The sequence below is a fragment of the Haemaphysalis longicornis genome, unplaced genomic scaffold (assembly GCF_048455015.1).
Source record: "Haemaphysalis longicornis isolate Haplotype H1 unplaced genomic scaffold, Haemaphysalis longicornis Haplotype H1 scaffold_56, whole genome shotgun sequence".
Lineage (NCBI taxonomy): Eukaryota > Metazoa > Arthropoda > Arachnida > Ixodida > Ixodidae > Haemaphysalis > Haemaphysalis longicornis.
In genome coordinates, this window is record NW_027526397.1 from 983,050 (window position 1) to 1,005,483 (window position 22,434).

General features: G+C 49.3%; 1 protein-coding gene across 3 annotated transcripts in view; it reads left to right on the forward strand.

The window, feature by feature from the left end:
- LOC144140920 (uncharacterized) overlaps window positions 1-22,434 on the forward strand; it is a 66,838-nt gene that overhangs the window by 24,887 nt on the left and 19,517 nt on the right. For all 3 annotated transcript variants that reach the window (XM_077672417.1, XM_077672419.1, XM_077672418.1), the window contains exons 5-8: window positions 2,531-2,651; window positions 2,933-3,083; window positions 4,400-4,456; window positions 21,478-21,547. In XM_077672417.1, the coding sequence (XP_077528543.1) occupies window positions 2,531-2,651; window positions 2,933-3,083; window positions 4,400-4,456; window positions 21,478-21,547 (399 nt within the window). The remainder of the gene's footprint in view (window positions 1-2,530; window positions 2,652-2,932; window positions 3,084-4,399; window positions 4,457-21,477; window positions 21,548-22,434) is intronic.

Consider the following 22,434-nt stretch of genomic DNA (forward strand, 5'->3'; position numbering starts at 1 on the left):
TGGCAATAAAATTGCGTCATTGTTACGAGCCTGTCTTACCTTTATGGCCCCTTTAAGTGAGCTTAACATGGCACATCCTTTACTAGGGCATCTGCCGGCAGTGCAGTGTGCGCACTTCACAAAGGCTATAAAAGCTGCTGGGCTGCTTTGCAAAAGCAGATCCCATGTGGTGCACTTCGTGCACGCTTTTTCCCACTGCTTCAGGGGGCCACCGCAACAGTGCAGAGGAAAGTGGGCTCCTACCGGTGAATGGTATCGGCTTGCACGATATGCCACCTGCAACGGCAGAAGTTTTGCTTATTAATGCGAAAAATTACAAAAGCCTAGAAACAAGTCTCATCACCCCTAACACTTTCTCTGGCTACAATTTGTGACATCCAAAATTATGGATCGCAAGGCAGGATTGGTGGGGGCTCGTCTCAGTGTTTTCGTTTTAATTTTTTTACAGAAAAGAGTTGCAGGTACTTCCGCTGACTCCATGGTTTTTGCAAAAGCTGCGACCAACTGTTTTTGAACATAATTTAGTTTTCATTTTTGAACATTTAGTTTTCACTAATGATTTGTTTTCCATAACAGGCCGGGGTGCCATTGTCAATTTCATTTTTCTAGATTTTCAAAAAGCGTTCGATTCAGTTTCCCATCAACTTCTTTTGTTAGAACTTAGTGTTCTTAACATAGGAAGCAGTTTACAGTTTACTCAAGTGGATAGAGTGTTTTTTGTCTAACCGAATACAATATGTAAGTGCTAACAATTGTAACTCACCGTTGCAACACGTAACATCTGGAGTATCGCAGGGTTCTGTGTTAGGTCCCTTACTCTTCCTAATTTATATTAAGGACCTTCCTAACAGCATTTTTTCTACAATTAAACTTTTTGCTGATGATTGCGTGATTTATCGGGAAATAACTAACCCGGAAGATTCCGTCTCTCTCCAATGCGACATTAATACCGTATCTTCTTGGTGCAATAATTGGCTGATGCAACTTAACGTTAAGAAATGTAAAATAATGAGAGTTTCTTCTGGCGTCAAGCAGTACCTATTTCCGTACGAACTTAACAATGTACATTTATCTTCTGTCTCTTCTTATAAGTACCCTGGCGTCCACATTAGCACTAATCTGCAATGGCATGAACATATTAATTATGTTAGTACTAATAATGCTAATCGCATTCTTGGCTTCTTACGCCGTAACTTTGCTTTTGCTCCAGTGTCTTTAAAGCTCTTATTATATAAAACCCTTGTTAGATTAAAATTACAGTATGCATAATTGGTTTCGGACCCTCGTATGGTGGTGTTGTCTTCATCCTTGGAAGCCATTCAGAACCGGGCTGCTCGATTCATTGTCACAAACTACTCACGAACCGCTAGCATCGCGTCAATTAAATCTTCTCTTAAACTCAGTGAAATTGCTGCTAGAAGGAAAATTGCGCGCTTGTGCCTTTTTCATAAGATTTACTTTACTAACCCCATTCTAAAACAGGCTCTCATTTCTGCTCCATCCTACAACACCGCACATAACGATCACAGGTTCAAGGTAGGGGTTCCTACCTGTCGCGCAAACCCCTACTTTCACTCGTTCATACCCAAGACCTGCGACGGCTGGAACCACCTCCCCGCCTCCATCGCCAGCATTCCGGATCCTACATCATTCAAAACGGCTGTAACTAATATTGTATGAAATGTTAACCACTCCTCTCTGTAACGCCTTCGGGCTTTGAGAGTATTTTAATAAATAAAATAAACAAATAAGTAAATAATTGTGAGTACTTTCAGTGAAGGGCTTTGCATTGTCATACAGGTACCGTAAAGTTCCGAGAAAACGCCCTCCCCGAAACACTGCCCGCTCCCCTATACAGATGAAATATTCAATTTAGTGAAAGACGCCAAAAAGATCGACGGCTTTAGTGCCGATGAGTGCGCAAAATAAACGCGAATCATCTTTACATGTGTTCATGCGGTCACGTGCTTGTGCTTTCCGATTGGCCCGAAAGTTCGCCCATCCAATATTTTTCACTTGATATTTCTGTACTTTGGGTGGCTGTTCTTCTGGCACGTTATGGTACAACTGCAAGATTTGAGTAGAGGAATGTGAGACCTGTTACCCTGTGCTACTGCCAGTGCCTATTTTTATATCACAAGCAATCGCAAAGGTCTGAGGTTACTAAGTGCAATCGGGCCTGCAACCTCCCTGGCCGTCGACTGCCATGGTGGAGAATCACACCATCATTCCCTACTCGTTCCCCGACGCGGCAGCACTCTGTCGCGCTTGAAAAGAAATTTAAAGAAAAATTGGAGGGAAATGAGAAAAAAGCTGACGGCATTTGTTGTTCATTTCTAGACAAACGAGGCAATCGTTTGGCACCACAAAAGAGTCGGGACAACTTTGAAAGATGTGACGTTTTAGGTTAAAGCGCGAACTCACTGGGACTGTGGTGTTTCTTTAGTAACGAGGGCAGCCTTCACTGCATTTTTGGCAGAAAAAGAAGGTGTGGAAGGGTGTGGAAGGGTCTTGTTGGTTGTGTTCACAGACACGGGCCCCAACCTGGTGAAGGAACCCACTCGGGCGAAGCGGTCACTTGCGAAGCGGTCACTTGAGGAGCCGTGCCGCAATTGGTCTGCCATGGTCATCCCCAAAGGAGATTACTACCGGTGAGTTCTTGCCTTCGCGCCTGTTCACTGCCGCAGCTGTCACTGTGGGCGAGGTTTCAGCCATTGGCCGTGGAAGCTTGTTTCGTGGGGAAGCTTTAATTGGCAACCTTCATAGGCAGCGTGTGCCTGACATTGGGGCTCTTCGGTTAGACTCAGCGCGGGTAATCCTCCATAGGGATATAGTGTGTGGGAAAGGAGCGCCAGATTGCTTCTCGTATAGTGTGCGGTGAGTCCCAGGCTGTTGATGTGAGCTCCCTCCCCTGCCCTTGCCTGCTGTGCAGACGCGCCATTGAGGTCTACGTGGAGTTAGACGTTCACCCTCGCTGCGAGAAATTGCGAGTGACCCTGTTTCGTCTCCGCGATGAGGATGCGTCTAAAGGGGACTGTAAGAGCGTCACCAACGATGTGGACAACCAAACGCACCCACTGCGGGTGAGTACAAGAGCTTTTCACACGAGTTGCCTGGGGTGGAGACCAGCAATACTCCTCGGGATGGCTTCCTTCTGTGGATCTTAGTGCATACCTGTGAGGGGGGGGGGGGGGGGTTCGCGGTTGCGTTTTGTGCGCATTAATCGCGTGGTTTGAGAACTTCAGCCTGCGAGCAAGGATACGCTGTCTCTGTTTGGCCTGCAGATGGGTGCAGGGGACGTGTGGCCCTGTCGAATGTGTCGAAACTTTTCCTCTCAGTGGGCACGTAATTTCTGCATTTAAAGACAGCGAGGACGCGAGCTTCTTAGGTGGAGTGTTTGAAGCAGTGGGATCTCTGAGTAACAGTAGCCAGCTTTTCGCAGCGGCAATGTCTGGATGGTGGGAAAAAAAAGACATGATAAAAGTAGAGCAAAAAGGCTATCGAGTAACCGCTCCTGGAGTTGCCCCATTGAAGCGACAAGTCCTTGTACAGAGCCCTAGGGCAACTGATTCGACTGTGCCTACGTGCCTACACCCACCATCCCTTCAGGCCTCCGGCTCGCGCTTCTCTGCCGTGGTTTTTCTCCTGGCCGTCTTTGATCTGCCACCTACACTCGATCACGTTAGAGTTTTACAATTCTGGGTTTGAAAGGCGCAGCCAGGGTGGGGCGCGACCATCCTCTCAATGCCAGAACAGAGCTGCCCTCCATCTGTGCCAGGAGCTGAGTCTTGCGGCCTCTCACAGGTTCCAAGATCGCACGCTGTCATGCAGCCACTGGATACCTGCCGCTCTGGCAGATAAGGAGGCAAATGGGGAGCAGCTAGGCAAGGTGCAACAACCACGCCTTGCGCTTCTTGCACAGTGCTTTATCCCGTCTACGAGACGGGTGCGATTTTGGCGATGTGTGGGCAGCATTGCGTGGTGTGCGTGGGAAGCAATCTGCGACCTTCCTCTGTGTCATGTGCCCCCTTTGACGAGGCAGCGTGACGTGAGGGGGCACATGACAGGGAGGAAGGTCGCGGATTGCTTCCCAGCTGCTGTGCTCTGCTTTCTTGGCATGCTGGCCACGAACTTTCCACTGAAGGAAGTGTCGATACTGTGTGAACGGCTTGGCCAAACCGCGGTTCTACTGTGCTGGTTCTTTCCCTGCTTGTGGGGAGAGAAGCTTCCTCTGGGGTCCTGTGGCATCCACCCTTGGCTGTGGGGTTTGTTCACTTGGTGTGTCAGTCAGCTTGGTGGGGGCAGGAAGTTGTTGAGGGCCCGCGAAAGGGCTCTGGCCGCCAGCCGTGAAGCGGCCTTGAATGTGTGCACCACGATGACTGCTGTGCCTATGATGCAGGGGCACTCCCTGGATGTGCGCTTCGAGAACGTGTCTTCTGGAAACTACTGCGTCCATGTGAGTGCCTCCTGGTGGGAGACTCTTCTCTAAAGATACTTCCTAGTCAGCGCAGCCTAGTGACGCATGGCGCCATCTAGGGGCACGTTTGGTACAGTGGAACCTCGCTGATATGTGCCCTGCACTTACGATGACCCGCTTCTTAGAGCAGATCACCACGGTCCTGGCAAACTCCCCATAGTAACGATGCATTAAAAACCCCGATGGTATGGCACTGGGGTGCACACGGTCCACTTCATACGACGGGCCCTGGCGCGGAGAAACCGGCGTTTTTCCAATCTTTTACACTGCTTCGACCCCTCGTCTCGACCGTTTTTATTCTGAACCCCCGACGCTGCTTGATGTGCAGAGGTCCGCATACGGGCCGCACCACTTGCTGAAGGGGCGCCAGCAAGCAGATGGGCACTCGCGAGTGGGAGTCAACCTTAGACGGCCCCACACGGCAGCAGTGCGCCAACGCGCCAACCGCGAGAACCTGAAGTTCAGGTGGCTGGCGGACCGTTAATATGAAGCTCACGTCGAGCCGCCGCCGAACTTGAAAACACATACGACGCGACCTTACGGCTATGAACGAATACCCGCTTGCCTCGCCCGCTCAATCCGAGTTTCTTCCTTTCACGATACTCTCTCTCCCACCCTTTCCCCTCTGCATATCAGTGTCTTTCAAAGCAGCGTTGTCGCTCCACTGCTTTCTTTTCCGCTTTTTTTTTTATCGCTGCCTAGTATTATCGTTCGTTTCGTTTCATGGGCCACTGTGGAAAGGAGGGGGCACAAAATAGGTTTTTTTTTTTTTTTGACACGAAAGTGTTTTTTATGCCGGGGTCGACCAAGATCTAACTGACGTCATATCCGCCACGGAAATGACATCGCCAGAAAACTTGACGCAGCGGCGCCAGGATTCAATCCTCGAACTCTTCCGTCGCGACGGGAGGTACGAAACGCGATCCCGACTACGCTACGAGCAGACGCGTGAGTAGGGCGACAAACGCGCCTTATTTAGGAGAGGCGCCGAGGTGCCAACAGTTGGCGCCTCGATGACAGCGCCTACGTGTACGGGAGACACGCAGCGTAAGCTGCGTAGAAGCCGACTTGCTGGTGTCACGCTGGTGTCGTGACGTGACACGGTCCGCTGCAGTGTGTGTTCACCAAACGATTCGCTGATGACTCGTTTAGTTTCGTTGACACGGACGGTTTGCGAGCGCCTGTGGTTCCAGTCGGATTTACACAATGCTCCGACGCGTGCAATCCAGTGTCTAACGTTGATGCATCTGACGGTGCCATACCGATGCACAATAAGCATTGAACTGCTCCTGTGAATGCTCATTTAACTTTCGTGTTTTACCGGTTCCCATGGAAGAGGGAACAACCAAATTTTAACGAGACCAGATTTAAACAGCCAGAACAACCAGAACAGATTTAAACAACCAGATTTTTGCTAAAGGTTCGCAAGTCACTTGAGAACGCGCTAACTATAGTAGTAGTTTTAAGGGGGCAGACTGGTTTTAGAGCTATATTTCTTATTTACCAACCAATTGTAATGAAACTGCACTGCGTTATGGAGTTTTTTGTGCTGATTTCAAATCTCCTATTAGATTTTTTGTAAGCTGATTATATTTTGAGTTAATTAATGATTAATTGCCATTATTTTGGGACACAGTTACAAAATAACCACTCCATGCAGAATGGCAATTACCACGTGGCTAGGCAGACAAATGACTAAAGAATACAACATAGGAAGAACTTTTTTGATTTAGCTATTTTTGGTCGTTTTACAACACAGGGAACTTCGCTTCTCCCGCGCTCTGCCAGAAATGGCTCACAGGTGGTGCCAATTGAACACAATAATAGTTTTCCAAAGCCTCCATTTAAAAAATTTGTTTCCTATATTGTATTCTCCACATATTTCGATATCAGAAGCAAAAAAAATTTAAGTTGTACCTGCTCTGGGTGCCAAGATATCTGAGGATGAAATGCTAGCTTTGCATTGCAAGAAAAGTGCCGTTTCACCAACGAATTCTGCGCTAACTGAGCTGTAGAGTGCACTTTAAAATGCTAGTATAATATAATAACAACAAAATATGATGCCTTTTGATGAGGAAATTTACAGACTGTTAGAAAAATGGCCGTAGAGGCCCAAAATTCCATTTTTGAGAAAACGCTTTTTTTGACCGTTTTTCGGCCCCAAAGACCCAACTGCCCCCTTAATAAGTTCTTAGCCCACCTGTCGTGTGAGACCATCTACGAGGCCGGCATTTACCCGCACGCTTGTCATATGACATCCTGTTCATACAACACTTTCGCACTGTTCCTTCAAAGCCGTATTATCAGGGTTCCACTGTACTTTATCCACGTGCTTGTGGCACTCCATTAATTCGTTCAGAACAATTTGGTCTCATGACGTAGTGGTACCACTCCTGTGGTACCACTTAAATTCTAATGTTGGAACCGCGGTTTCTTTTCTTTTTTTTTTCATTTTTCAAACGTTTGTCATACTTGGAGATTATATTTTTATAACGCACATAATCTATTTACGACACCTGTATGCACTATAAATGGGATTTCAGGTAGTTTCATTACCTTTAGGTCAGTTTCAGCTACTGTTTTTTGTATGTTTTTTGTGGTTTTGCCTCTTTTAGGTCAGTTTCCGCTATTTTGGTGGAATTTTTTTTAGACACCATGGTTGTTTCCTGTTGGGTCTGTTCACTGTTCTTTTCAATTTTGGGGATGTTGCCTGCTTTAGGTTAGTTTCACTTCCCCATATAGGTCAGCAAAGGGCTGGCTGAGCTGGCTGCGGTGAGGATTTAGTACATCGTTCGTTCTTTGTCCCCGTCATTTTAGCTGTTGGAAGTGTGCAACCTTACCAACTAGTTCAACTTTCGTTACTGCAGTATAAAATGGACAGTGGCACACTGGCTGAGTTGCATAAAGTCTCCCCGCCTGCATTTTTGGCCCTTTTACCATGGTCGCACTGTATCCACCTCTGTACTACGAGGACTGGCAGTGCACTGTAGTTGCACTCCTAGGCCAGCCCCCCTCACAAAAGACAGACAGAGGTTGTGGTAACTGGCGCCACCTGGGAGCAGTACACGGAGGAACTTCCATGTACATCCACGAGATGCCGCGACGAGAGTGCCAATAAAGGTAGAGCGCGTGAGCTGTGGGTGAGAGTGGCTACGCCCCCGACAGCGGCTGTGTGTCCTAACTGCCGCGCGCTATGTTCGCGGGACCGGTCACCACAACTGCCGACGAGGAAAAATGAGTCAAGTGAACGACGACGCACGAGCAGCCATGCCGTTCATCGGGAAGATAGACGAGTTCAACGCGGACACCATGGATTGGACGGAATACCGGGAGCGGGTGGAGCTTTACATCACGGTGAACGACGTCCCCGACGGTAAGAAGACGGCTGTATTTCTGACCTGTTGCGGAGCCGCGACGTATTCTTTGCTACGAAGTTTACTGGCCCCGGGAAAACCTGCAGAGACGAACTTAGCGACAATTTTGGAAGCTCTCAACAACCACTTCTCGCCAAGGGTGTCGGAGGTGGTAGGAAGTTTCGAGTTCTTTTCAAGACACAGGCGGGAAGGGGAGGCGGTGGGGGACTACATAGCATCTTTAAAGCGACTGGCCGAGGACTGCAAGTTTGAGTCATTCCGGAACCGCATGCTACGAGACCAAATCATCAGTGGTATTAACGACGTCCCGATGCAAACGCGGTTATTAGAAACAGCTGATCTAAACTTAGAAACCGTGATAAGTACGGTGAGGGCCATCGAAGCTGCTCGTGAGGATTCCCGTACGCTGAGCGCTCAACCAACACCACAGTCCGTGCCAGCCCAATTGACAGTCGAAACGGCCACGGTGTCGGCAAACATCGTGCAAACGAGGCACCGTGAACGCGGGTGTTTCCGCTGCGGTGGTACCCATCAAGCACACCAGTGCCAACACGTGAACTCAGTCTGCTACAAATGCGGGCGGCAAGGGCATCTGGCAAGGGTGTGCAAGGCTGATCAAGGGCTAACAGATAAAAAGATTCGCCGCGCAGATTCGAGGCGCGTGAATACTGTGGATGAAGCGCGCGAGGCGGAAGACAAGGGGGAAGTGTATGACCTTTAACCACTACAGACGGCCGGACCGGCGCCGATGCGCATTGCAGTTATCGTTAACAGCGTGCCGTTAGAAATGGAACGAGATACGGGCGCCAGTGTGTCAACGATAAGTGAAAAGAAGTTCACGCAGCTGTTTCCTTCTGCCGTTTTGGAACCATCCGACGTGTAACTTCGGAGTTTTTGTGGAGACACACGACCAGTCGCTGGGAAGTACGCGGCAGCTGTGAAGCTCGGAGAAGAAGAGAGACAGCTGCCACTGTTTGTGGTAAAAGGACCTTGCCCCACAATGTTTGGTAGGAGCTGGATGAGAGAATTTCAATTAGGGATCAGCAAGCCGGAATCCATTTGTTCCGTGTCGTCTGCGGAAGAAGCGGTGGCTCGGTTCCAGGAGGTGTTTTCTGAAGGGTTAGGCACGTTCCGAGGGGTTAAGGCTCGCATCATGGTGCCACAGGACGCTACACCCAGATTCTTCAAACCCCGGCGGATGCCTTTTGCTCTGGAGGATAAGTTTGAGGAGTCGTTGCAGAGACTGGTCCGTCAAGGGGTGGTCCGACCAGTGAAGTCTGCCAAGTGGGCAGCGCCTGTTGTTCCGGTGCTGAAGCAAGACGGGCAGTTGCGCATATGTGGCGATTTCAAGATAACGGTCAATCCCGTAGCACTTGCGGAAACGTATCCCGGGCCGCACATCGATGACTTGTTCACAAAACTCCAAGGAGGAGTAAAGTTCACAAAGCTAGATTTGAAAGACGCCTACCAGCAGATCGAGCTAGATGAGGAATCCCAGGAGTTTGTCACCATCAATACCCCAAAAGGGTTGTTTCAATACACGAGACTGCCATTCGGGGTCACCTCAGCGCCTGCAATATTTCAACGAGAAATGGAAAACCTGCTGAGGGGACTTGATCATGTCGCAGTATACTTCGACGACATCTTAGTAACTGGCGACAGTGACAAAACACACTGGGAAAATGTCTGCAAGGTACTGGAACGCTTGGAAGAAGTGGGCCTAAAGCTGAAACTCTCGAAATGCAAATTTTTGTTACCCGAGGTCAGGTACTTGGGTCACATAATAAGTGCTTCCGGGCTACGTCCAAATCCCGCAAAGACTGAAGCGGTTGAGAAAGCTCCCAAACCACAGGATGTCAAAGAGCTGCAAAGCTATTTGGGTTTGGTGAATTTTTACAGAAAGTTCCTCCCGATTCTTTCAGATGTGCTACAGCCGTTGAACCGCTTGCTAACTGCTGGGACCAAGTGGCGCTGGACTGCAGTCGAACAGGGAGCATTCAGTCGTAGCAAAGAAATGCTCGCTTCCGCCCATGTCTTGGCCCACTACGACCCCTCCAGACCAACTGTGTTGGTCACTGATGCTTCCCCTCATGGCCTGGGGGTGGTTCTGGCACAACGAGAGGTTTCGGGAGAGGAGTGGCCGGTAGCCTTCGCGTCACGAAGCCTTACCGCCGCAGAAAAGAACTACAGTCAGCTGGATAAAGAGGCACTTGGACTCGTTTTTGGGGTCACAAAGTTTAGGCAGTATCTGTGGGGACGGGAATTCGAAGCGGTTGCCGACCACAAACCTTTTCTGGCTCTGTTAGGCGCTGGTAAATGAATTCCTGAAACTTGCTCGCCGAGGGTTCTTCGTTGGGCGTTGCTGCTGGCAGGGTACAACTACAGCCTGAGCTATCGGCCCGGTGGCCTGATAGCCCCTGCAGATGGGTTGAGTCGGTTGCCTTTGCCAACAACAGGATGTTCTGCAGGGGCCCCGGCAGAAGTGTTCATGCTGGAAGGCGTATATCCCCGTGTGCTGTCACCCAAAGTGGTTGCTGAAGCCACTGCAAGAGACCCGGTGCTTTCAAGGGTACTACAGGGTTTGTGGTCTGGTCAAGTTCAAGACGTGAGACCAGAGGGGGGGCCCTACGAGTCCCGGTTCAATGAGATGAGTGTGCATCAGAACTGTGTGCTGTGGGGCAACCGTGTTGTGGTACCCGCCTGCCTCCAAGGGGAAGTCCTCAAGTTACTGCACGAGAGCCACCCTGGGGTCTCCAAAATGAAGGCTGTCGCACGAAGCCATGTGTGGTGGCCATCGTTGGACAGCGACATCGTGGCCACAGTACAAGGGTGCGGTGCGTGCCAACAGCAACAGTGACCATCTAGACCAGTGCCCCTGATGCCATGGCCGTTCCCAGACAGGGCATGGTCAAGAATTCACGTGGACTATGCAGGACCGTACAGGAACTCTTACTTTTTTATTGCAATAGATGCTTTCTCCAAATGGATTGAGGTGTTCCCAGTTTCATCGCCATCAGCGGGAAGCACAATTGTATTCATGCGAGTCATGTTTGCGAATCACGGCCTGCCAGAAATGGTGGTATCGGATAATGGCCCCACGTTTGTGAGTGAAGCATACGAGATATTCCTGAAGAAGAACGGCGTGAAGAGGATGCTTGTGCCTCCCTATCATCCTGCCTCTAACGGTGCTGCAGAGAGAGCTGTGCAGACAATGAAAGTGAAGCTACAGAAAGTTGGCACAGGGGACCTACACGCACAAATTGCCCGAATACTGTTAACCTATCGGTCTACTCCCCACAAAGTTACCCGGTGTTGCCCGTTCGAACTTCTAATGGGACGGAAGCTCAGGACTGCGTTGGATCTTCTGCGGCCGGATCTGCAAACAACAGTCCTCCAGAAACAAATCGCTTAGAAGAGGGATTATGATCAACGAGCCAAGCCGAGGGCGCAAGCACAACCAGGAGACAGGGTATTCGCCAGGAATTTTCGTCCAGGTCCGAGCTGGATGCCTGCCACAGTCACCAGGCAACACAATTCCCAGACGGAGATGCAGTTGGATGATGGGCGACAATGGACCCGCCACCTGGATCACGTAAGGCAACCCCAGCCGATACCAGGCCGGCACAGCCTTTGTGGCTCTGGCACTGAAGGCACCGAGCTACAAGTACCGCCGCCGTCAACTCCAGGGAACACCGAGGACAGTGTCTATCCCAACGCGGTGCCAAGTTTGGCTGAACAAGTGCATCCCTCCGGTGCGTCCTTCCCATGGGAGGCCAGGGACATAAGTGCACCGCGCACAGAGTGCGCCTCGTCTCCTCCCACACCACGGCTTCGTCGGAGCACCAGGGAACGCCGTCCTGTGCTTCGGTATTCTCCGTGACTAACTGTTCCTGTGCGTGGGGGTTCTCCTTAAACCTAAACTTCTGTTAAAACTGTTAAGGGGGAAACTGTGGTAACTGGCGCCACCTGGGAGCAATACACGGAGGAACTTCCCTGTACATCCACGAGATGCCGCGCCGAGAGTGCCAGTAAAGGTAGAGCGCGTGACCTGTGGGTGAGAGTGCCTACGCCCCCGACAGCGGCTGTGTGTCCTGACTGCAGCGCGCTATGTTCGCGGGACCGGTCACCACAGAGGTGTGGAAACTTTTGCTCATGACTTTCTTTTTGTTTTTTTTTAGTGACGAAATTCTGCTTTTAAGGGGGGACACTGCTCTTAAAACAGCTTCCTTTAATTGTTAAGTAAATTCTGTGAAACTTGTCAGTCTTGCTGCTTTTTTCCCCCACTGATTTCAAATATGCCATTATTTTTTGAGTCAGTCAATTAGTTCAAGATAAGTAGAGGTAATTAGCCATTTTTGGAGGAACAATAGACAAGACAGTGTTGGTCATAAAACTGTAATCTTTAAATTTTCCAATACTATGTACCTTGGTGGGTGCAACAAGAGATTCGGTTTTTTGATGCACTGCTTGGAACTAATTTTACAGCTCATTTAAACTTTGGTGTTTGAAATGGGCACTCAGAATGGTTCCTCACCACTGGTGCCACCGAACTTTAATGAGCTGCAAAATTATTTCCAAGCGGTCTGGAGGCGAGCAATGGCGCGTTTTTGCTCGCGATTCGTGCACGGCGGCGTTGCGCTTGCGATTTGTTTCACGCCCGCGTCGACGAGTACGCATTCCTGGGCGAGTTGGTGTTGCATTGCAGACAAACTACAGAACGATTTCGCATGCGCGGTAGCTTCTCCCTTGCTCAAAAAATGACGCGCACCGCGTGCGACAGTGGTAGGAGCCTGACGACTTGCGCCGGGTGCCTCAGGGCAGCAGTTTCGAAGCGCTCGAAACAGCCGGCTGGCTCCACCGGAGATGTTTAGGCTTAGCACCCCGGCAGATATTTCATGGGCGCTTTCACTGGCGGCGCGGATGTTGTTTTATAACCGTTTTCGGCCACATGATTAGCTCACCTACCGCACGAGAAATTTCGTGTGGGCTTTGAGAGGCATTTTAAAGAGCAGTTAGAAGCGGTCGCTCGAGCGCCCTGCACCACATCGCGATCGAAGCCGCCACCATGTTGCCGCGGCCGTAGGGTTGCCACCTTTTCATGAAAAAAAAAAAAAAAAAGGCCCTTCGGGAAGAGGGGGGGGGGGGGGGCGGCATGGCATAAAGAATGTTTAATTTGTGGTGAAAAAAAGCCACCGTGTTTTTGACATGCAGTGCAATTTATTGTAGCATTTTCTTAGAGAGTAATGAACATAAAGTTTGTAGTGAAACTGATTGAGAGCTTGGTTATTGCTCTTCACTGGTTATTACTTGACTGAAAAGTAACCACAAAACTGACCGTGGCGGCAGCGTTTCGTTGTTTTGTTCCTCCCTTAGGTCCCCCTCCACCTGTGGCAGCGCGCTCGGCCGCGTATAATCTCCTGTCGCGTGTCTTTTGCGCAGCTTGTCGACACATATTTATCGTCTTAGTTGTTGAATTGACGCTTATAAAATGCCAAAACGGACATAATAACGGCACAAGGGCCAAAAAAACTGGCCGATGCCAGCCGGTTTTAAGTATGGACCGGCAACCGGCCCGCTGTGTAAAAAACCGGTCAGGCCGGTCCAAAACCAGGAAGGTGGCAACCCTATGCGGCTGGCCGCACCCCGCACAGCTTGCGGGTGGTTTCACGGCGGCGTCAGCGCGCCTGTGGAGTGCGCGGCGCGTTTTCGCGAGCAGAAAACAGCAGCCCGGCCGTTCCTGGAGAAAGAGCGACAAAGAGGTGAGAGAGGCCGTACGTTGCTGTCACTTGCTCGCTCGGCGGTCGGGCGCATCGCCGGCTCGTTCGTATCATCCGCCGAGCCGCGCAGGTCCGTTGGTAAGAGGCGAAATGTTTCCCATTGCAAACAATGCAATTTCGCTGGGACTATCAGAAATTTGTATCATCCTGAAATTCGTATCACCCAAAAACGTATCATCAAGATTCCACTGTATAGTAATTTTTTATTAAGGTCCCGCCAGGCCCGGAAGCTCAGTGACACCTGACAGCTATTCGAATTCGCTTCGAAAGTATTCGACCACAAGGACTATTCGCTTCGAATTCGCTTCGAACAAAAAAAATTTCTATTCTCACAAGCCTCGGAAATGCTAGGAGAAGTAAAAAAATATGACTACTTCGGACAGATGGTTAGTGCTGACCCCAACCATGAGAGAGAAATCCGGCGCCGAATAGGTATGGGTTGGTGTGCACTCAGCAAGCACTCCCAAATAATAGAAAGTAAGCTACCTCTGTCACTCAATAAAAGAAAAATCTACAACCGGTGCATACTGCCGGGTACGTACGGAGCTAAAACTTGCTTCCGTACTAAACAACTTGAAAGCAAAATTTGGTCGGCTCAAGGGGCCATGGAACGGATAATGTTAGGAGTAACATTTAGGGACAGGAAATGAGCTTTCTGGATCAGTGAACAAACTAGAGTGGAAGATATAATAGTGCAAGTGGAGAAAAAGAAATGGCCATGTAGTTAGACGAACAGACAACCAGTGGACAATTACGGTATCAGAGTGGATACCAAGACATGGGTCTAGAAGAAAGGGAAGGCCATTAATCCGATGGAGGCATGAAATGAGGGAATTCGGGAGTAAACTTTGCACTCGAGCGGCACAGTACAGGAACTGTTCGAAGTCAATGGGAGAGGCCTTCGCCCTGCCGTGGGCCTAGTAGGCTGTTGTGGTTGATGATGATGAAGGCACTGCTTGGCCTGAAGGAAAAGCTAAAATAGCTTTGAAAGGTGCGATCGTTCAGCTTGAAATAAAAACTCATTCAGTTAGGAAATCCGGTCGGCTTGTACAGTTTATCCTTGATAATTCAAACATGCTCGATTCACTCTGTGGCCCCATCTTCGCTATGTGTGTTCAGTGAGCTTTGTTGGATTGGAACAAATCTTCCCCCATAAGATCCGACAATATAATAGACACGGCATACCATCCTGTAAAAAAGTTATTAGGACAGCCATGTCAGAACCAGAAGGACTGTTGCCCTCCAAGTGAACAACTGGAAATGGTCTTTTGCCACAGCTGGAGTTGTTGCCTAGACAACAGTCAAAAGGCACTTTAAAGGGGCCACGAAGAAAAAACACAAGTTTGGTTCATTCGAAGGGTTGCTTCATAAGAATCATACTGACACCACTTTTAATGCACACTTCGCTCAAAAAAGCTGTATACAGTTGAACCTCGTTATAAGAGACATGGATGTAAGAGACAAATGGGTATAAGAGACACTATTCACCCACATGGTTGGCTGCCCTATCTTTCCCATTAAGTTGACCTCTTTTATAGCAGACATCGGATGTAGAAGACAGTTGGTTATAAGGGACAAGTCATCCTTGAACTGTAATCAATAATCTCACTTGTAACAGACATTTTAACTTCAGATGCAGTGCCACCAGTTACTAATTGCAGTTTCTTCCATTGTGGAAACACAGGTGGACGACAGATGCCTGCAGTCACTATTTATTATAACTTCAGCAAACACACAGTGGTTCAGTCAGCTATGAAATGACGATGAGAAGCCCTGCCAATGGAAATGCAACTTACAGAAGTGGAAGTGGTTGAAGCTTACTGCCATCCATTGGATGGAGCACGATCGCACATGCGGGCTCTCCTACTCGCGTAGCTCCCAATCAAGAAGCATCGCAGATGTTGAGTCCTGCAAGCGTAATGAATAGCCTGAGCACACAGCGGAAGAAGCTGTGCGCTCTGGCTATTCATCAGGCTCGTGAACTCAACATCTACGATTTATCTTCCCCAAACAAGGAAAGGAAAAAAAGCTTGTAGAATCGGTTGTAAAAAACAGTGTAAATACAGTCATGAAGCAAACAAAGATTCAGAACTGTTTCATAAATTCTGGGGGCCAGACATAAATTAGAATAAATCTTTTGCAACATGCTGTAGTGTTATTTTGAGCTTATTTTAGTCATACGGTGCCCACATTGAACTAGGGTCTGATTAGTAAGTGAAAACATGGTTCCCTGCTTATAAGAGACATCTCATATAAGAGACAGAAACTGCTCCCCGGTGCGTGTCTCTTATAAAGGGTTTCAACTGTAATCAGGAAAAAAGGGAATGGCCATGCGACCCACTAGCTCAATTCCGGCAACAGAACCTATGACGTCATATGTGCCCAGCTGTGCGATTGGCTGAGGCCGGCAAAAGCAAACACAAGTTAGGCAGGGCTTATAAGCTTGCCGAACGAGTATTTGCGACTTAATGTAATGCATGTTCATTTTGCAGCAGTTGGAATGGTGCGGTAAACATTGAAAGTTATGAAAATACACGTAAACATAGAGGTACCGATGCGAACTGCTGTGGGTACTGGGCACACTATGTTTGTTTTAGCTGCACAGCAGTCCATCGCTTTGGAGTTGTTTAACACGACACTGGCCGATTGTCTTTTAAGCGATGTTCTCTTACGTGAACCTGTTTGTCGAGCATACCCCATGTTTCACAAAACGATTACTTTCTACCGTAACAAAAACCAGCCAGGTGTAAATACGGTCAAAAACAAAGCAACTGCGGCCAATGGTTCGTGGCTGAGTATGGTAGCGCCATCTGGGAGGACTGACGGCAAGCAAGGCTGTAGAGCCGATTGACGCATTGGAGGTTATTACTTCATCATAGACGTCACGCAAACACACGATTTGGCGGGAGAATAAAAATTTTAACCTAAATCGATTAATGTCTCGGTGATTGCAACGTCGTTTTCTGTCGGACAGGCGCTGGGGGCACTATAACACACGAAATCTTTGGAATAAAACAAACTTGTATTTTGTCTGCATGGCCGCTTTAAGCCAATGGCAATGCCCATCCAAAGCTGAGTTGTTTTATCATTCACAGCGATGTTCTCTATAATGCCTACCAACTGGGAAAAACAAGAACCATAATTTGGAGTGTCTGGAAGACTCAGGGAATATGCGCTTCTATTGGTCATGCTTCCACAGTGTTGCACGCGATTATTAAGTTTTATTGAACAGTTTGAAAATCGTCCGTTTTGGTTTCCCACACCTCCAGCCTGGAGGGTGCGTATGACAGAACCACGATATGACTTCACCGTTTTGTGCGGACGTCAAAACACTGCGGAGGCCAGCGGGGGCGTTGTTCCAACCACGCCACCGCTGGAGCCGAGTGGCTGAGCTGCCAGAAGGCGTTTAGGCCTACCATTGCGGCAGAAATTTGTTGACCGCTTTCAATGAAAGTCTTGATGGCAACTTCTGTTGTGATTCTGGGCTACATTACCGCTCTTTTCCCACATGTGGAACTTTATTTCTGGCAAAAGTGCTTTTCTGCGCAGCAGTTATGCCTGTAGCTCTCGCACGTGCATCAAAGTTTGCGAACGCACCCACACCCAGCCGTCGCTCGCCGAGCTGCACGTGCGAAGTGACGTCACGAGTTCCTGATGGGTGTTGGAGGCACATGGCTGCATCACTTCTTTTCCCTACCACGGAGGGATGTCACGCTGACGTCCATTTGCTGTGTGCCGCTCCACATGCTGTTCCCGCGGCGCTATGAATGAGTTCGAGTTGAAGCATGTTCTATGTGTATCAGGCCACTCAGATTTCAGCCAGGGCATTCTGTTCAGTAAAATAAGCGAACTGTGTAATAACATTAACACCGAAAATTTCCGTCAGTGCCCCTTCAAAGAAAATTGGATGCCACGCACACTGGGTGTCGCGTGTGTGTCCTAGGGTATTCAGTTTGCTGTGGATTCGACTCACACCTACCGTGCGTTCTCCTTTCCAGTAAAGTTGAGCTTACTCACAATGGGAACTTGAGCTTGGTGGGCAGCATGCTTAAAGGGCCCCTGAGACGGGGTTTTTTGGGTGGTCGATGGTATTGGAGCGCGCAACGGCTATTTATTGAACTACTCTGTGACGTACCAGTCCGACCTTGATATAAGCAATTTTTTATGAGCGTTAAAACACCAGAAAGCTGCAAAAAACCCCTTTCATGTGTGGGTGCGTTGATACAGTGGCACGTATTTCTGTTACACCGGAGTGTAAAGCAATCCGCCTCTTTCATTGCGGTGTGCTGCCACCTAGCGTGCCTAGCAGAAGTTGAGGCGGTAGGGTTTGCCGGCATTTCCTCCGGCTGCGTTCTCGTTGTATGCACGGCAATCCCACATTACGGCGAGGAGCAGCCGAAGTTTTTCTTCTGTGTTGGTGTTATAACACCTTAAGATGACAGCCCCTGGTCATCACATAATACCATGCGGCTTCTTATCACTGAATGAGGGCTGGCAGAGAAATCTCGGACAGATCCGTGTGCCGTCCGAGTAGCAGAGCGAGCAGTACTTGGAGTCATCTGGCACGAAGTGCGATCGCCAGCTCAACAAAGGCCGGCAGTTCGCAAAATGCCTTTAAGCGCTGGACACATGTACGATTGGTACACGCGATTCGCATGCGACTGATCGTTACGACTGTCGCCACGACTAGTCGTAAGCGTGAATTTGAGACGGCCCGATGCGCACATGAGATGCGTCGTCAAAGTCGCTCCGCCCACTGTTTTTGCTCCATGGTCAACTACGATGATCGCTGAGCTGAATTTGTAGATTCTGCGCATTTGTTTGCACGAAATGGATAAAGCAAGCAATCGTGAAGCGTTTTCTGCCTTCGGAAACAGTCCGCGCACACGCTGGCCGCGCCTGCCAGCTCGGCACACTCAGCGGCTCGAACCGGCGCAGACCACGGTAGCAACTGCGCTTGTCACTGCTCTTCTGAATCAATCTGATCGCTAAAAAGAAGTTCCACATGCGAGAAAGTAGGTGTTAGTGTGGTGAAAAATTGTGCTAGGGATTGTTGTCAGGGCTTATTTTAAAAGCGGCGATCAGATATCTGCCGCGATGCAAGCCTACGCTGACCGGTCGCCGCGGCGCGCGGTGCGCCGAGCGGCCGAGAGATGGCGATACCTGCGCGAAAGCATCGAAACAGGCTACGCAGATGTCTTGGTCACCGATCGCTCAAACGGCACTTATAGCTTAAATAGAGTTCCACATGCGAGAAAGGGGATGATAGTGTAGTGAAAAGTTGTGTTGCGGATTGTCATTCGCAGTTGCACAGATAGCGGCGATCAAATATCCGCCAGGATGCTAAGCCTAAAGTTCCCATCACCCGAGCCGACGTGAGCGACGCAAGCCGCCGTAGCCGATCGCGTGCGGCCGACGGAAAGCGATAGAAGCCGACACCGTTCCCTTTTCGGCACTCCGAGTTACAGCGGAACGCAGCACAAGTTGTGGGCATTGTTCCACGCACAACGAGCACACACAAAAAATCAAACAATGTAAATACAACCACGACCCCTTCCCGCTTGTGCGGGAGCTGTGAGGAATGTCGTCTGCTGCCCCTACCGGACTGCTTAGGGACTTGGCTGCTAGGGTATTGCGCATGCGCAGTGGGGTTGTGAAAGAGGCGGATTACACACTGGGATCAAGGCACACCTGTTCTTTCTTGGTGAAAGGATACGGTGAGCGCCGGAGAAACGGCCCACACGGCGCGAGCGATCAGCGCTCCGTTTCTGGCACAAGAGTGTCATTGGTTTCATTTCTGTTTTCTTTGCGACTGTACCCGAAATGATTATTTGCACTCTCTTCGGTGATTCACTTTTTCTAGCGTACGAATGTTGTTTCTGTTATGAAATAAAGAGCATGCGCAGCCCACGGTAGTGGCAACTACAGCTCCTGCCAGGGAGTTTCATTTCGTTGCTTCCCGCCAAGTCACGATCGTAGGAGAATGTGGTTGGATGTGCTCGGCCTTCTGAGTGAACCGCATTGCCTAGTGTCTTCTGCGCACCTTTCTGTTTACCGTGTTACTTGAGACAAGAGCTTCCGTTTGCCGCTGAAAACGAAAGGACATGTTTGGGAACTTCATTTGCAGTTTCCACATTTCGAGATTGCGGCTGGCGTAATGCAAGTTGCGACATCTGTCGAATTGGTATCAAAGCAAACGACACAGAAGTTTGTTGCCCAGAACTGTTCGCTTACGCTTGTAATAGCTGGAATCGTGGACGCTTTAGATTACTCCACAATACAATAATATTCTTTTAAAATAGTTGTAGGCATTTCCGTAGAGCTTTATAAAAAAAAAGAAAGCATGATGTATCAACATCATGTAGCGGCATCAGCCGCTATCTAGCGGGAAAAATTACCACCAAATACTAATCCGTTAACCAGAACTCACGCCTTCGCTAAATATTTCGTCAGGAAATGAGTAAAATATGCTGTAATAATTGCGCAGTAACCTATATTACCTTGCCCAGGACAAGTTTTAAGGACAATTGTTAAGAGAACTTTGCAAGTTCATAAACGCATCTAAACCGTTTGAGGTGGGCAAGGCTCAGCACGAGTAGGGGCGGAAATTTTGCTCGCCTGTGTGAAAAAAGTTTTCATCTGTGGTGCTCCTGAGCGCCATTCAGCTTGAATAACGTATTAAGCATCAACTAAGATTGCTCTTATCGGTAGTACCGAGCATTAAGAGCCAAACGCAGTGCATTTGCTGTAATCAAGACGTGATGGTACACTTCGCTGGTGCAGGGAGCTATGTGTCAATGGTAAAGGGCAGCGACGGCGACGTGAAAACCATAACTCAAGGGCGCAACAAACAAGTAGTATGGGCGACAGCGAAAAGGGAAAAAGTTAATACACTGCCGCCAATGCCTCCTGTTGTCGCTCGCTTGTGGGCTGCTTTTGGCCAGCAAAAGGCGAGCGGCAGCGATGGCCCATTGCTGTCGGGCTGTCTCTCACCGCCCCCGGTGTCTTGTGTAAAAATATTTTCGCTCGTCCCTGCCACCCATGCTAACGGTTTGCTGTACCCATTGGGTTGCCTTTTTTGTGTCGCTCGTCACCGTCGCTGTGTGTGGTTACTTGTTTAAACCTATACGGGTAAGTTGCCGTTTATGGTAACTCTCGTGCATGCACAGTCAATTGACTCCCGACCTCCTCCTCAAGGTCTGTAAGGTCTGAAAAGCCAGCTTAAAAAAAAAAAAAAAAAAACTAACAAAAAAGCGTTGTCGTCTCATGTGCGACCCACTTGCTTAAGTAATAATGGTAACGATGGTGCTGTACACAAGTGCAGGTGAAACCACTGCCGTCAAAAATCGCGGACGTAGAAGCGAATTCAGGCGGGCAACCATGAAATGCAAGCTTCGCCTCGGACGAGGTCGGACTTCTACGCTATCGCAAGTCCTGCGTCATCAGAGTAATAACTATTTTTTGGACTTGCCTCAACAAGAAATAGTGAGCGGATGTCTGACACAAACAAACCCACTTTGATATCCATCTCAGGGGCCCTTTAAGGGCCAGCCAGAAGGGAAGGCCTGTGTATTCCTCAGTTGGCTGACTGGAGTGACGGGAGAGAGGGGGGGGGGGGGGGGGGGGGCACCCTTGGTGGGTGCAGATGTGAATTACGAGGGGCTGCCAGGGAGTGGTGCTGAGTCACGGAGACTGTGGATGGGGAGACCGGCAGGCAGTGTGGCTGCGTGTTGGTACCGGAGGGCAGTATGAGGTCCCCCTCCCCCTCCTCTTCGCCTCTGCTTCCCCAGGTGAGGCCCATGTGGTGCAACAACTCAGACAATGTGTCCCCCTCCATCCTGCTGCCCAGGTGAAACCTGTGTGCGAGAGGACCCGGGACTGCCGTAGAGTCTCCTCCAAAGTGCTGGAGCTGCCCCCAGGTGAGCGCACCTACCTTGGCCGGGCTTTGTGTGTGCAGGCAGGAGCTGCGGGCCACCCCACCACCTCTGGCACCCTGGTGTTTTGACGGCATTTCAGCGGCCGTCACGCACCTTGTCCTCACACTTGGCACGGGGTTTTCATCTCGCCGTATTTTCTCTTCCTCTGAGGAGAGCAGTGTGCCACTCTTGGGGACGTTTACGTGCCCTTGCTCTTTCCCCACAGGAGCCTGTGGCCTTGAGCACACTGGCATGCACTGGTGCTCACCAGGCAGAAAAACGCGCGACACCAGCCGTCCGAGGCGACTAATTGCATTGCAGTTTTTTTTTTCTTCTCTTTCCGCAAATACTGTTGCCTCTGCTGCGGCCGCCATTTCAGAAAAGATACGGAGCGGCTTTCCATTAGCTCCCATTGTTGTTCCCATGTGGTGTGTGACACACTTTCAGTGTTTCTTTCTAAACCTTTTTTGAGAACATGCCTCACTGCTGGTCATTGGAGACGCTCACAACAGGCAACAGACGAGCCAGTGTTGCGTGACTGCACATTTAGAGTAATAGAAGCGACAAAGGGGCATTTCTACCTGCGCAAATGCCAGAAGCAGTAACAGTATTCAAGCGTGCTTAATTAAACAAGCTTGCAAAAATTCTTACTACTACCGACTGCATTCTCTTCTTGGAGGCATTCTTCGTAAATTCGTTGTCTTTACAAAATGTAGGGGTGTGCGAATATTCGAAAAATTCGAATATTCGAAAAATTCGAATATTCCTCGAATATTAAATATGTGATATTCGTATTCGCTTTGAAAACTATGTATTCGAAACATTTCAAATACCGAAAGGATTCAAATAATTGGCTATTATCAAATATTTGGATCGATTAGTTTAATGGG